Consider the following 12,157-nt stretch of genomic DNA (forward strand, 5'->3'; position numbering starts at 1 on the left):
CCAACAGGGCCATTGTCACTGTGTGGTGCCACAGTCTTTGCAGCACACTGAGCCCTGTGTGCAGCTGGTTGGGGCCAGAGGGCACTGACAGCCTGTGGCTGCCTTTCCCCACATGGAGGTCATCACGGCTCGCCCCTCTTTGGAGCCTGCAGATATCCAGCCCCCATTGAGCTGAGCACTGTGTGCTGGATTTGCTATTACTGCCTCAGGGAAGGTTTTGTGCAGAGCAGAGGAGGGCAGAAGCATCCTCCTACAGCACGTGGCAAGTTTGGGGTCCTTTATCCTGATTGTGAGCGAGCTGCTCCATGTGGTTATGTGAACCAACAAGTGCTATTACCCCATGCAGGCATGATTCCAGGCTGTGGGACACAGCATCCGGGTGTGCAGCCATGCAGGATGTGTGCCTTGCTCACAGCCCCGTGGCAGGAACAGAAAAATATGCCTGGAGCACATGGCACACTGTGCAGCCAGTAACTCTGGAACTGTGGATGCTTTTGTAGACACATTGCATGGTTTTTTTGTATTGAGAGCAAAATACCTGTGTGGTTGCGGGGCTTGTGAGTGGTGCATGGAATCTCACAGCTATGAAATGTAACAATTCAGCTGAAAGAGTTAATGCTGAAAACACAGCCTGAGGGCTGCCTGCCCAAAGCATGTGGCACACAGCATCTCCCAGCAGCAGCGCAGCATGGAGCAGTGAGCCCTGGCAGCGGGGTTGGGCTGCAGGTGCTGCTCACTGCAGGGATGTGGCTGGCCCTGCTGTGCAGGGGGTGAATGCAGGGATGGCTGATTTGCATCTCTGGGGTGGGAGCGCCGTCTGATCCTGACAGTGTCTTGGTGAAAAGTCTGGGTGGTGCTGGAAATTCTCCTCTGTTGGTCACTGCTCTGATCCAGCAGCCTGTGTGCATGCATCATCAGGAGTGGTGCTCCGTGGTAAATAATGTGAAAATGATGCTGAGGTCTGGGGGTGCTCGGGGCCATGGCCAGGCCAAGATGTCTCTGTGCCCCCAGTGCAGGCGCTGCATGGGGACTGCTGCCCTCCTCCAACTCGCCTTCTCCTCAAACCCATGCAGAAGTGATTCCCCTTCCCACCCCCGCCCAGCTTCCACTTGCCATGGATTCAAAAAAAGCAGGTCTGTAAAAGCCACATTTTCTTTGGGAATCGGATTAAGGCCCCTTGTTCTGCGCTGGGGACACCGTGGCATGAAGCCTTTCTTTGTCCTGGGCATTGCTGGCCCAGCTGCAGCGCATTAACCCTTTCTGATCCTGGGGCAACACAAAGCTAGGGATGAATGGTGCTTTGCTAAGCAACAGGGACTTCTCCTGGGGTGTGTGATGGCAGGAGGCAGTTGGGGAAGTTAGGTGCTGGCTGTGTGTCTCCAGGCTGGGCTGTGGCAGAGGTGGCCGACCCCAAGAACAGATGGTGGGGTGTCCATCAGCATCTCCTGCTGCACACCCAGGGCTTGTGTCTGTTGGATTGGTATTTTTTTTAGGCAGTGCTTGGAAGACGATCCAACTGCATTGCTCCTCTCAGGTCTGCTTGTATACATCTCTGTGAAAGACAAATAGCAGCAAGGCCCATCCCGTTCTGGCACAGGCAGAGGTGGCTGGGGCAGCTCCGTGCTGTGGGGGACCCAATACCGGTTATCAGGCAGCTCTGATAAGAGCACAGCAGGGATTTCCCCATCGGGGCTCTGGACTGAGTCAAACCGGCACCAGAGCAGCTTGCAGGCTCCTGATAGCCGGGCTGTGGTGGATGCCTCCTGCATTTTCCCATTGCTCTGTTAAATGTGGAGATGCAATCGCCCCACAGCAAAGAGATGCAGCCCCCCTGTCCCAGGCAGCTGCACCCAATTATCCTTCTGACCCCAACCCTGCGGAGTGGGAGCAAAGGTTTCCTTCTTTCCACGGTTAGGGTGCCCTAAATTCTTTCTTCTTTACCTCTGAAGGGAAATAAAAGGGGAGGCGCACAGCCTGGCAAGGGAACTTATCCCTGCTCACACAGCACATGGCTGGGAAGAGTGTCCTTGAAGATGCTGAGTGCACTCTGTCCCACTTGGCACATTGGTGGCCAAACCATTGCCCCCTGCAAGCAGGAGGATGTTGGGAGAAATCTCTTTTTCCTGCTTTTTCCAAACATTCCTGACCCTGGAGCGACCTTCTAGCAAAATCCATTCCCCACTGGGAAATGATGGATTGCCCAAGCACAGCCTGTGAGCGAGCTGCAGGAGGGAAGGGCACTGCTGGGGGGCAACACTGGGAGCACGGGGTGACTCGTGGCAAGGACATGGTGCCAGCTGCATGCCTTCAAAATGATCCTTCCTTCCTTCCTTCCTTCCTTGGGGCTCGAGAGCTGCATTGCCCCACGCAGGAGACTGGGCACTGTGGGCTGCAGGGCTCTTTCAGCATTAATAACCTCAATTTTGGTTTTCTGGTCTGGGTGGCCATGTCCCTTCTCAGTCGCACTGAGTTTGCTGGTGCTCCTCAAGGTTACTGGCTGCGCTTTTCCCACTGCTATTGATCTGTGATTAGAATAAATACAGCTGGCAGCACTTCCAGGTGGTTGAGAGCCCGCAGCATCCATCCGAGTCACGGGGACCATGTAGGTGGACAGCACTGCTGCGCTATTAGGGCCATAAAAACAATTCCCTAAGCCCTTAGGCTGCGGCGCTTCCAAATGGGGATCGGTGCGGTGCAGTGAAACTGGAAATGTTTCATTGTCATTTCTGCAGGGAAGGACATTGCTGCGCCCTGTGCTCTGTTGGTTTGGGGTCTGCTGCCCAGTGGGGCTGTGGGATGGAGCCATGTGGTCGTGGTGGTTCTCTGCTGCAGGATGAAGGACAATGGTTGGGATTTGCCCCAAAACTTGCTGCAGTTTGTTCAGATCCCTTGGTAGCGCTTGCAACACCAATAGGGCCTCACCAGCACTGCTCCTAACCCAGAATTTTTTATTTAAGAGGGGAACAATGACTTTGTGGTTAGAAGCTGAGCCGGGGGTTTGGCTGCAGTTCTTGGCTCTGCTGTTCGTGACCCTGGGCGGTCCTCCTCTCTTCATCTGCAGCGCAGGGATAAGGCTGCTTCCTTCCTCGTGGGCCTGTTCTGCACACCCAGCTCCTGGTGCAGGAGTGGAGAGGTGCCCCTAGAATAACAAATCCTGGGGGTGGCCATTGTGCAAAACCCACGTGCATCTGAGCGCATCCTCCTTCCCACTGGAATGGTTTGCAGCCATGCATCCCGTTCCTGTCTTTGCAAGGCTGCAGGGACCTGCATACAGCCCCAGCTGCTCCCTGGGCAAACCCTCCTTTGGCATCCCACGTTGGATTTTCCTGGAGATTAGGGAGATTAAAACCCTAATGCCCATTGATAGGGGTTAAAGCTTTTTTAAGTCATAAAAAAAAAAAAAAAAAGTGGTGTAATCCAGCAGAAAGCTACGCACAGCTGCAGTGTAAGCAGATTGAGGCTGGATTTCCTGCCTTGGTGTTAGGGTGGAGGTTTCTCCAAAGCTGTTATTTGTGGCACTTTGCTGGAGCAGAGCAGCGCCAGCCAGGCCCAGTGGCTGCAGGACCTGTGGGTTTGGGGCAGGATGGGGTGAAGAGGGGCCAGCACTGATGGCTGTGAGGAATGGTGATGGGGTGACACAGAGGGTGACATGGATGCTGATGGCGTGATGCTGGTAGCAGGTCTCTGCTTCTGGGCATGGAGGGTGGGGGGTGCATCTGGTGATGTTGCTGCTGCATGCTTTTAGGGGTGGAAAAGAAAGGACGAGGGCATACCAGGTGCTCATGGGCAACAATAGATGGGCCAGGGAGGCTGTGCTGTGAAATGAGGCCCTTTTACGTAGCAGGACTGCAAGTGTGACCGTGCTTAACACTTTAACCATCTTCAGGCCCTCCTCTGGACACGCATCCTAAAACCAGAGGGTATCAGAACCCCAGTTTGTAGGGGGGTCTGTGCCCCTCACTGCAACACAGCTCCAGCTCTGCTGCTAGAGCGGTGCTGGAGCACTGCTGTAAGATGGGAGATGTGTAAGATATGAAGCAGGAAGAGCTCACAGAGACAGATAACATCTTTGTTGAGCTCCACTGACACGATCTTAAAAAAGCAACTGAGCCTGAGGGTGTAGATGCCTGAGCTGGGGTTGCCCTGAGTAGGGAGGGCATCTTGCAGCCGCCTTGTCCCCTGATTGTCACCACATTGGCCCCACGCTGTCCTTGTAGTGGCTGAAGGCTCTCCGGCTCCCTGGCTGCAAAGCGGGCAGCGTTACTCCCACTGCATGATGGGGTTTGGGATCTGCTGAGAGTTTCGGGATGCCCGAGAGCAAAAGATAAAGTTTTGGTGAGCAGCGAAGCGTCTGAGAGGAGTGGGGCTCTGGTGGGTGCGGGTCTGAGCCCGCAGTGCACGGGGCTGAGTGGGGACCGTGATTTGGGATAACGGGGGATTGAGCGATGGGGAGCAGCCGGCGGAACTCGGTGGGAAGAGGGAGGTGGGAGCCTTTAAGGGATGGTTGGGGCCGGGGCGAGGGGAGGCTGTGGAGGGAGAGGGAGGAGGAGGAAGGGTGATGGGGGAGGAAGGGTGATGTGGGGGGAGGGGGAACGGGGGAGGAAGGGTGATGGGGGAGGAGGAAGCAGCAGGAGGGCAGGGTAAGGAGGAGGAGGAGGGCAGGGGGAGGAGGAAGAGGAGGAGGAGGAGGCGGGGAACCGCGCGCTGCCGGAGCCGCCGCCGCCGCCGCGGGTGAGTCGCCGGTGCCCGGGCGGGGGGAGCGGGCCGGGGCTGGGCTGAGGTGGGGTGGGGTCGGGTCCCCTTTTGGGGTGCGACCCCAGGAAGTCGCTGCTGCCAACGGGGAGGCCCCGGGGACCGCTGGTGTGGTCGTGGAGGGGGGCAGGCAGCCCAGGTTGGCCGGAGGGCTCTGCCCGCCCCCGGTTCGCTCCATGAGGGAGCAGAGCGGCTGTTCAACATCTTCCCACCCTCTCCGTGCCGGTGCTGCCGGTATTGTTCGGGATGGAGAGCGGCGGGAGCCGGGCTGCGAGTGGGAGGGGAAAGCCCGCACCCCCCGTGCTGAGCCTGGTCCCGAAACGCGGTGTTCCGGGGCGTCCGGACACAATCGGTCTTTGTGAAAAAGAAGGAAAGAAAAGGAGGAAAAAAAAAAAAAAAAAAAAAAAAAACGACCAGGGCGTAAATTTCCCCATGAGAACTCGTTGCTGTGCGGCTGCAGCCGGGAGCATCCCGCTGCGCTCCTGGCCGGTGGGTCGGGCAGCTCCGCGCTTCTCCTCCGTTACAGGGCACAGAGCTCAGAGCTCAGCGAGGGGGAAGTGGGGACCCAGAAATCCCTCCTTTCACCCTGGGGGTCTAAAGAGCTCCTTGTTCCTGAGCAGCATCAATCGGTGGGGGCTTGTGGGCTGTCCCCTCCGCGGTGCCGTGGGGCAGCAGCTTTGCATAGCACCAAAACTCCTTCTGCCGGTGCTGACCCATACAGTGTGCTTCCACGGGGCTGTTGGTAGCGTGAGCATCCTGCAGAGCTTGCCTGCCTGGGGATGCCCCCTGCACACGGGGTGTGCCCCACCAGGACCCCAATAGAGCCTGGGGTTCTCAATCTGTAGCCCTACATTCAATTGGTGAGACCTCTGGAGCGAGCCTTGGGGGTCTTTCTGACCTTTTCTTTCCTTTTTATGTTTGTCCCGTGAACGGAAAAAGGACACCAGCTTGCAGCTCCTCCCTGCAGGTCTCTGTGAACGGTTTCCTGTCTGTCAGCCCAGCGTGGGCCTCACGTGGTGGGAGAAACAAGGCTGTGCTGCACTGTGCTGCCAGGGCGAGCGCGTGGCTGAGCCGCAGCGTTACCCAGCTCCTGCCCAGGGCTGGAACCAGCACCAAGCACTGATGTCCCCAGGCTAGTGGTGAGCCCGATGCTGTCACCAGGTGCCCAGGGCATGGAGCAGATGGCCACAGCTCAAGGCATGGCTGTGCCAGCCCGGCTTGGGTGGCTGCGATCAAATAACAGCAGTGTCCCCTGGGTGCCGCCTGCCTCTGCTGTGCAGGATGTATCTGTGGGAGCTCTGCACATGGGGCTGAATTTTGGGGGCTGTGGGGAATGCTGTGCTGTGCCTTGCGTTCCTATAGCTGTGTGCCCATGCCAGCTCAGATGGGCTGTGGGCAATCCCTATGCCGTGATAGGTCTGCAACTCTGCATCCAGCCTGGCTCTGCTGCCTGCCTTCTGCTGTTCTCTCTGAAAACAAAGTGGTTTTGCTGTGTGCTGTGTAGGCTGCATTCGCTTCATGTCAGGAATGCAGAGGGACTGCAGGTTTGTCTTGCCCAGGAGGGCTCGGCCTCCCCTCATCCTCATCATGGTAGCTTGGGCCAAGTGGATGCACTCAGCTTGGCTTGAGAGAGAATGGTGCCAAGGGCAGGTCAGGGGGAGCGTTGCCCTGCTCCGTGGCTCCTGCAGAACTGCTGTTCCCCAGTGCTCCAAAGATGCCAAAGCATTGGGAGCTTGCAAGTTTGGTGTGTGAGGTAGAAAAGCCCCCTGAGCAGTGAGTACTGCGGTCCTGCCCATCTGCTGGGACTGGCTGGGAGCTATAAATTCACTCCTTGCTTCTAAAAATGTCTCTGTTACACCCAGCAGCCATAATTCTGGAGGATTGTTGCTTCACATCACTGGAAGGTTGGTTGGGCTGCACAACTCTCTTGAAACATCTGTGGATGCTCAGCTGCCTGGAAGCTGTGATGTTTTCACGCCCTCAGCTGACTGATATACAGCCATTGGCTATCCAACTGGCTATGCTAAGCCATCCAACTGACCTGGCAGCCTGCGGTGTTTCCAGCCTAGCACAGATGAAAGGGAGCTATCCCCAGTCTAGAAACCTCTGTGCAACATCCTTGTTTGCTGGGTGCTGCTGCTTGGGATGCCTGGGACAACATCTGCAGCCCAGAGCAGTTGGATGCCCTCTCTCATCCTCACTGGCAGTTCCCAGCATTGCTTCCCCAAAGGCTTTTTGCAGAGGGACCCTCTTGCTGCAGCCCTTTGCCCTGGGGGTGCTTCTCAGCGGCTGCTGCGCAGATGTTGGATTTGGCTCGCATCTGATGCACGTTAATTATGGTGCAACAGCCCAGAGCCTTTGGCAAAATAAACTTGAGAGCAGCTGTCCAAAGTCACCCTGGAACTGTGGGCTGGTTTGTGCTGGTGTTCTGCACACTCTGCATCTCCAGTACCCACGTGGAGGGGATTTCCCCAGCAGAGAGGACGTTTGTGCACAAGTTCCCATGCACCTCATGTTTGTTTACCCATGGGCATCAGCAGAGCGAGCAGGCTCTACGCTTCCCCAGGAAGCAGCTGTGCTACAGAGAAGCGGTGGTGGTTGAGGTCTGATTGCTGTTGGGGGCCCAGTGGCACTCAAGCGTTCCTGATAGCACTGTGTGTTTCTGAACTCCTGTCTTCAGGTGGGTCTGGCGCAGCCCCTTTGGAGCTGACTGGATGCTTAGGTTCTTGTTAGGAACAGATCTGCTCTTCCCAGGAGCACTGCCTCGGTGGGAAGCTGAAAGGAAAGAAAGCGAGAGCGTGGGTTGCAACATTCCCCTGGGGAATTCTCCAGGCAGTTCGTGTCCATGCATCCCTGTTGTCCTGCAGAGCCTCCAAGTTGCAACATGTTTATTTATCTTCTCCCCAAACGGGAACCAGATGCTGGGGTAGCTTGGCCTTTCACTTACTTTTTCCTTTTGGCCAGCTGCAGCAGCGTGGGCCGCATGCACCTTGGTGGTGGCAGCGTGGCAAGCAGGCACACGTGATGTGCATCCTTTTGTGGCTTTTGTCTCACTGTGAGCTGGTGAGTCACGAGCCCTCTGCGGTGCAATGGAGCAGAGCGCTGCACGGCGGCACGTAGCGCCTGCATGGGGCTGGGGCAAGGTTTGTGTGCACGTCCCAGCTGTGCGCTTGGGGAGGGCGCAGCACCTTCTGCAAACTGCATGGTAGCAAGGCTCCGTGCACACCCATGGCTGTAGGATGCTCCACAGAAAGAGCGGTGATGCATTGGCACAGCTGCCCAGGTTGGGGGGGGGGTCACCGTCCCTGGAGGTGTTCCAGAGCCGTGGAGATGTGGCACTGAGGGATGTGGTCTGTGTGCACGGTGGGGTTGGGCTGATGGTTGCAGTTGGTGAGATGAGAGGTCTTTTCCAACCTTAATGATTCTATGACTCGCTCAATTCCTCTGCCAGCCCCCAGGCTGCATCCTGTCCTGCAGGACCAGAGCACTCCAGGCTCTCTGTGTGTTACCCTACTGTTCTGCTCCCGGAGCACAGTGCCGAGCGGTTGCACAACCCTGTGCTTCTGGTGGCAGCATACTTTCCACACGATTTACTTTTCAGTGGTATGTAGGGATTTTTTCCACTTTTGGCCTTACCACTTTGAAACAATGCCAACTCAGGACCTATGGAAGGACCTTTGGCGTGCTGGACTCGCAATCTGTTCCGGGAGCAGCCTGCACTGTGCTGCCAGCTGTGCTGGAGCCCAACCGCCTGGTGCAGGGCTGGATGGAGGAGCAGATTGTTGCCGTGTGTGTCAGCTGCTTTGTTGTTCTCCAGCGGGGCTGGAGGTGGAAAAAAGTGCTCAGAGCACAGCAGTTTTGGCGATTGATGTTGGGTTTGTTTTTATTTTTTATTCATGCTTAGTGTTAAAGGAGTGCAGTGCTTGCAAGACATGAGTACTACTGCCCCAAAAAGCCGGGGCTTGGTTTGGAGGAAGCCCCTCTGCCCCAGCTGCAGAGGAAAGCATGCAGCTCCTCATCAGAGCCAGAAATAACAGTGGGGTGAGGCCTACGTGAGGATAGGAGCTGAGGTCCCTATTCCTGTTTTAATGAGTGAGGATGAGGACCTTTGCAAAAAGCTTAAAGAAAGTAAATCAATTTGGCTCGGATGCAGGGATGTGGGTGCTCATCCTGCTTGTGCACACTTTGTGCTGGGGATGCATCACCTCGTAGTGCCTTCCTGGTGGTTCTACTTCCCATCTGTGGATCCCAGAGGAGATGGGGCTCTGACTTTGTATGAAGATGTTAAATGAGACTATGGATGTATATTTGTTTCTCTGTCATCCTCCAGAGACATATGCCTTCTTTGCAGTGCGGTGCTGAAGTGTTTTGGTAATGAGCATGCTCTACACTGAGCTAAGTGCCCTGCTTCTTGGGCAAGTCAAAGGCTTTGCTTTTCCCCTGACAGATAACAACAGAACTAGAGCAGTACTGTGACAGCCCTGTTACTGTGTGGGTGCTCTCTGGTGCGACCCATTTAGATGTGGATGTGTTGTTCTCCAGCTCTCAGTGGGCTGCAGTGGGGCTCTGCACTTGTGCTGAGGGCTTCCTCAGTGCTGGGTCTGGCTCAAAGCATTGCCCTGGGATCTGGTGGGATCTGGCAGGGCTCTGCCCATGGAGCAAGGTCCACAGTGCTGGGCTGCATCCTTGTGCTGTGCTTCATAGGCTTGGTAACGTGGGCAGGGATTGAGGTGCATGCAGTAGGTTAAGAAATGCAAGCCCAAATTCGAGGTGATTCCAGGCAAAGATGCTGCGTGCTGCTCTCTCAGCCCCCAAATGCCCCAAACTGCTCAGCCCTTCTGACCATTCTCCCTTTGCCCCCCAGGTCCAGAGGCCATTCCCAGCACTGTGCCCGGCATGACGGACGCTGTGCGTGATGCTGGCCCCAAGCAGGCGGCACCGGCACGGCCGGACAAACCAGCTGCAGACTTTGGCTACGTGGGGATCGATGCCATCCTGGAGCAGATGAGACGGAAAGCCATGAAGCAAGGCTTCGAGTTCAACATCATGGTTGTGGGTGAGTGCTCCCTGTGGGCCAGCTGCCTGCAGCGTGCTCCACGGGCTGTTTGTTTTGTTCTGTGGCAATGTTTGTCCTCTCTGTCCACCCCTTGGGAACAGCAGTTCAGCTCCATGTCGCTGTCTCTGACACGGAAAAGTGCTGCTTGCAGAGTGCTGGTCAGATTCAGCGGTCATTATGGCCAGGATGGGACACAGCCTGGCAATTGCCAGGATCCCAGTGCTGTGTTGGGGTGCATCGCTCCCCCTGGGAGTACCTCAGAGGTGTCAGGTGTTACAGAGAGTGACAGCCCTGCCGTGGTTTGGCAGCAAGACACAGTATCAGAGAATGAATCATAGAATGGCTTGGGTTGCAAGGGACACACTGTTGGGTTGTTTGCAACCTACTTTAGAGAATTTGCTTTAGCAGGAGGTTGAATTAGGTGGTCCCCAGTGGTCCCTTTCAATTCCGATCTGTGTTTCTGTGATAGTGTGACCTCAAAGATCATCTAGTCTCAATCCCCCATAGCATGAGCAGGGTTGCTGACCCAACGTGGCCTTGAGCACCTCCAGGGATGGGACACCCACAGCTTCTCAGGGCAGCCTGGGATGTGGGCTGGGAGGTCACTGCAAGCTCTCTCATTTCAGAACCAGTTGGTGCAGCTTCTTGTGACATTTTTCTGTGTGAACCTGGCTGAGCAGCTCCAGGCCTCCCCCTGCACTCCCAGCAGATGCTGGGGGCTGATCAGAAGGGCTCTGCTGTGGCAGCACTGTGTGTGGTAGGAAGCTTTTGCTGTAGCGTGGCTGGAAAACATTGTTCCTCCCTTGGCAGGCTCCAGAGAGCTGTTTACAGGCTGGGGAATTCGTAGCAGCATGAACAAGCTGAGCTGCATCTCTCCCGACAGACGTGGGGAGGGGTGCAGGAGGAGCTGTGCCCATGGGGGGCCCAGGGGTGCTTGGTTGAAGCTGGTGCAGGAGCACCTGGACCAGATTGTATCACATGTCCCCTCTGCAACCCAGTGGTGTTGGCTGCTGGTGAGCAATGTGTGCTGTGCTGTACTGCATTGCAGCTCACAGTGAATGCAGAAGCCTGGGGTGTTGGCACTGCTGCAGCTTGGACTCCTGTCCTGCTAAAGGCTCACAGAGCTGCTGGGGGAGGATGTGGGAGTGTGTGGTGGTTCAAGAAGCCACGTGCAGAGGAAGGAGCTCCTTTGTATGTGACCACACTGCTGTCCTCCCCCTGCTTTCCCCTACACACAGCGGTGCGAGGAGAGGCTTTGCCCCCAGTAACGCTGCCCTGTCACAAGCTCTGTGCAGGCTGTGTCCTGGCAGCTTCTCATCTGCTGTCCCCTGCAAAAATAACCCGGAAATGTCACAGTGCTGACGATGGTTTGTCCTGCTGCTTTCCAGGTCAGAGCGGCTTGGGGAAATCCACATTAATCAACACCCTCTTCAAATCCAAAATCAGCCGGAAATCTGTACAGCCAACTTCTGAAGAGCGGATCCCCAAGACCATTGAGATCAAATCCATCACTCACGGTGAGGCTCTACATATCCCAGCTGGTGCTTTGGCTTTCTGTCCTACTGTGCCTTGCGTCCTGCTGAACCTCTGCTCTCATCTGCCCAAATGGGCGTGGAGCATCCAGAGATGCTCAGTGGGCTGGGAAAGCACATCTTTTCCTTTTATCCTCCAGCACTGACTTAATTATGATAGAAGGGAATAAGCAAGGTGGCAGCTGGGGGGAATGCATACAGGGCAAATGCAGTGCTGCATCCCCTCGGAGGGCTGGTTTGTGCCTACTGGAAGCTGTAAGGGGAAGCTTAGCCAGGGCATGCTTGGCTCACACTGTCTGCTTTCCTCTCCATTTCAGAGATTGAAGAGAAAGGGGTTCGCATGAAGCTGACGGTCATTGACACCCCTGGCTTTGGAGACCACATCAACAACGAGAACTGGTGAGCTGCCTGGGCACGAGGAGCTGCTGCAGGGAGAAGGCACCTGATGCTGGGGCATCCTGCTTTGGTGCTGGGGCTGGGCTGTGGTCCTGTGCTCCCCTTACCCTATGAAAAGCAGAGCAGAGGGATCATTGTGGGTGCTCCCTGGCACCGAAGTGGACCCATAAACATCCTGCTGTTTGTGGCATGAGACAGGCTTTGTTTGGTGCCAGGAGCAGCTGTATGCCAGCACAGCCGATTCCCAGACTGTGCTCATGTGGCCCAGAGCCCTGCCACATGTCTTTGGGACAGTTGGGGTCTGTGTGGGATGTGTTGCTGGTGGGGCAGTGCTGTGTGCATGCAGAGTGCCTGAGCCCCTATGTGGTCCCATTGGGATAGGGAGGATGGGGCCTTTTTGGACACCTCTCTGCTGTCCTGT

The 12,157-nt window shown here is 56.2% G+C and overlaps 1 protein-coding gene across 5 annotated transcripts in view; it reads left to right on the plus strand.

Moving 5' to 3' along the window:
* SEPTIN9 (septin 9) overlaps positions 1-12,157 on the plus strand; it is a 95,552-nt gene that overhangs the window by 74,194 nt on the left and 9,201 nt on the right. For all 5 annotated transcript variants that reach the window (XM_010721262.4, XM_085240504.1, XM_010721263.3 and 2 more), the window contains 3 exons: positions 9,617-9,808; positions 11,197-11,325; positions 11,658-11,739. In XM_010721262.4, the coding sequence (XP_010719564.1) occupies positions 9,617-9,808; positions 11,197-11,325; positions 11,658-11,739 (403 nt within the window). The remainder of the gene's footprint in view (positions 1-9,616; positions 9,809-11,196; positions 11,326-11,657; positions 11,740-12,157) is intronic.

This window comes from Meleagris gallopavo, chromosome 20, assembly GCF_905368555.1.
Source record: "Meleagris gallopavo chromosome 20, MGAL_WU_HG_1.1, whole genome shotgun sequence".
Classification (NCBI taxonomy): Eukaryota; Metazoa; Chordata; class Aves; order Galliformes; family Phasianidae; genus Meleagris; species Meleagris gallopavo.